At 40.8% G+C, this 2,823-nt stretch overlaps 1 protein-coding gene across 1 annotated transcript; it reads left to right on the top strand.

Annotated features, from left to right (window-relative positions):
• Nucleotides 1–1,974: 1,974 nt before the first annotated feature.
• LOC144713985 (cysteine-rich repeat secretory protein 55-like) lies at nucleotides 1,975–2,382 on the top strand. Its single transcript, XM_078588720.1, has one exon. The coding sequence runs from the start codon at nucleotides 1,975–1,977 to the stop codon at nucleotides 2,380–2,382; it is 408 nt and encodes a 135-aa protein (XP_078444846.1).
• The last annotated feature ends 441 nt before the right edge of the window (nucleotides 2,383–2,823 follow it).

The following is a 2,823-nucleotide window of genomic DNA, read 5'->3' as shown; positions in this document are numbered from 1 at the left end:
TAAAACACATAAATATAATGTAAAATTAATCAATTAATCATGTTAATTTGCAAGTTATCATCCATGAAACTGGATTCCCTACAAAAAATATACTGTATCCTTAAGTTGATCGTCAATTATCTTTGTTTCCTACCCAATCAGCATCTATGTAACATTCCTCAGTCAATTATTTTTATTCAAGTACAGGACTCCACGGCCTGGATTACCATTCAGATATCTTAGTATTCGCATGACAACATCCAAGTGGCATGATGTTGGATTGTGCATAAAATTACTAACCACATTAACTGTCCCACCAATCATTGATATTATATTTATCAACTTTCTCCCCCTCGTTAAGTACGAGTTGGTGATTATGTTCTATAGGAGTATCAATTTGTTTACACATTAGCATCCTAATCTTTGTAAGGAGATCTAGTGTGTATTTGCGTTGAGTGAGAAATATAACTTCCTGTGAATGTGAGATTTCAATCCCAAGAAAGTACCTCAATTGGCCAAGGTCTTTAATTTCAAAGATTTGTGCCAGGTTTCTTATCAACTCTTTGATTGACTTCCCATCATCACCAGTGATAATAATATCGTCGACATATACAATGAGGATAGTAATTTTACCCATGTGTGTTCTGAAGGGAAGACTGTGAGCAGCATTACTTTGTTGATATTCCATTCCAACAACAACCTTGCGGAAGTGATCAAACTATGCCCTTGGGGATTGTTTCAAGCCACACAACGATTTCTTTAGACGATATACCTTGCGTCTTGTTTGTGATGTATCAAATCTAGATGAATTTCCATATACGCTTCTTTAGACGATATACGCTTAGACGATATACGCTTCAAAAAAAAATTGGAGGTCACCATGTAAGAATGCATTTTTGACATCAAGCCAAGATAGATCCCATCCTTTACTTGACTCACACAAGATAAGACTCTGTATAGAAGTCATCTTTGCAACAGGTGCAAAAGTTTTCAAGACTCATCCTTACATAAGGGCTTTGAGAACCATCAACAACTAGAAAAACAGAGACATGTTCAGCACAACATTACACCAACAGTCGATTAATCCCTAAACACGACCAGATATGCACTTTAAGATACATAAACAAAGAGGACAAGAACAAAGTAACAACCTGCTATTTTGCATTTCTTAATAGCAGACAAAAAAGAACTGTAAACCATTTTTTATGTAGTTGAAGGGATCCACCTGAAGAGACTGTCTTGTTCGCTGCCGGAATTGGTCTAACTCTGATACCACGTTGAATGGAGAGGGGAGAGAGGAGAGGAGGGGTGGAGAAGAAAAGGACTGCAACTTTAGATCTTGGAGAGAAGGACTCGAAGAAGGAAGGACCAGGAAGGAGAAGGGAGAGAGGAGAAGGAGGCGGCGGAAAGAATCGTGTATTTTTCATTAACATCCAAAAACGTTCATATATACACTAAGTAGGATTTTCCACTCGTGGGACCCACATTTGACTGAGTTCACAAATTTTCTGTTTCACTCGAATTCTCTCTCCGTGTCTCTCGAACTCTTTTTTCTTTCGATCTCTCTCTCTCTCTCTCTCATTCTGTCTGTCAAACTAGATTTTTCTCCCTCTATCTCTCCCACAGCCACTTTACAAAAATTTATAAAATATCCATAAGAAAAGTTATTAAAAGAATATCAATTAAACATTATTTAAAATAAAAATACGGCTTGGAGCGGTTTTGTGCGTTTTACAGTGCGACCGCCCCTAGGTTTCCTTATCGAGCCGCTAGAAAAATACATGGCCCATTCTTATCGTTTTTAGCAGAGTCAACACCCGTAGATCCCTCCCGGGACCGACAGTCTCGCCCTTGGATTATGATTCATTAAAAACCAAGCGGTAAACGCGTTTCAGAAATCCGTCACCTTTGACCGGACTGCATGTATATATTCGTCCGCTGCCGCGATACAAAGCGCATCATTCGACCGAACATACATCAAGTCGCAGCAAAATAATGGCTCTTCCCGCCTCTTCCTTTCCCACTCTCCTTTTCTTTCTTTTTCTCATTTCTCATCCCAGGTGCGAGGCTGCGGAGTCCTTCTCTCACTACTGCAGCTACAACAGGCCGACTACCCCAGCCATCTCCAAGAGCATCGCCAAAGTGTTATCAGCTCTCGTATCTAAGAATCCTCCCAAACGCTTGAATACTGTTTCGTTTGGCGGTGGAAAGTCGAAGGTGTTTGGACTCGCCCAGTGTCACCGGGATATAAACGCCACGGAGTGCAAAAGCTGCATTGAAGACGCTACGGCTCAACTACCTCATCTCTGCCCCGGTCAAGCCGATGCTGGTGCGTGGTTTGACCATTGCTTCGTTGCCTACGACCATGAGCGCGTTCCTGAACAGCACGGCACCGGGTTTTGATAAGTCAAGGGTGGCGAGGCTTCGTTCTTGCCCCAGCAGCGATGATCTTCTACCACGGCACAACTCTTTGCGGAAAAATTGGAAATAAAGTTTGACTGTTTTACCAAGGCGATTGTCTATATAATCGGAATGTCCACGTTATTATTCTTCTTTAGTCTTGTTGTTTCGTGCTTTTTGCAAGAATTTGAGCGTGTTGGAGACGTCGAACCCGAACGGTTGCACGCGCAGAGCAACAAGAGCAAGAACAAGTTGTAGAAAGGGGAGAGAGAGGAAGATAATTAGAATCCATGGATTAATCTATAAAGATATTGTCACATGTGGGTTCGTATCTATATTATTGTATAATAGTTTATTATGTAGGACTTAATCCTAGCCGTTATAACTAACGTAATGGCTAGATTAAGACAAACTTGAGCCGTTCGATTTTAATCCTACATATGT

The sequence above is a fragment of the Wolffia australiana genome, chromosome 16 (assembly GCF_029677425.1).
Source record: "Wolffia australiana isolate 7733 chromosome 16, ASM2967742v1".
Lineage (NCBI taxonomy): Eukaryota > Viridiplantae > Streptophyta > Magnoliopsida > Alismatales > Araceae > Wolffia > Wolffia australiana.
This window is presented reverse-complemented; position numbering and strand designations above follow the sequence as displayed.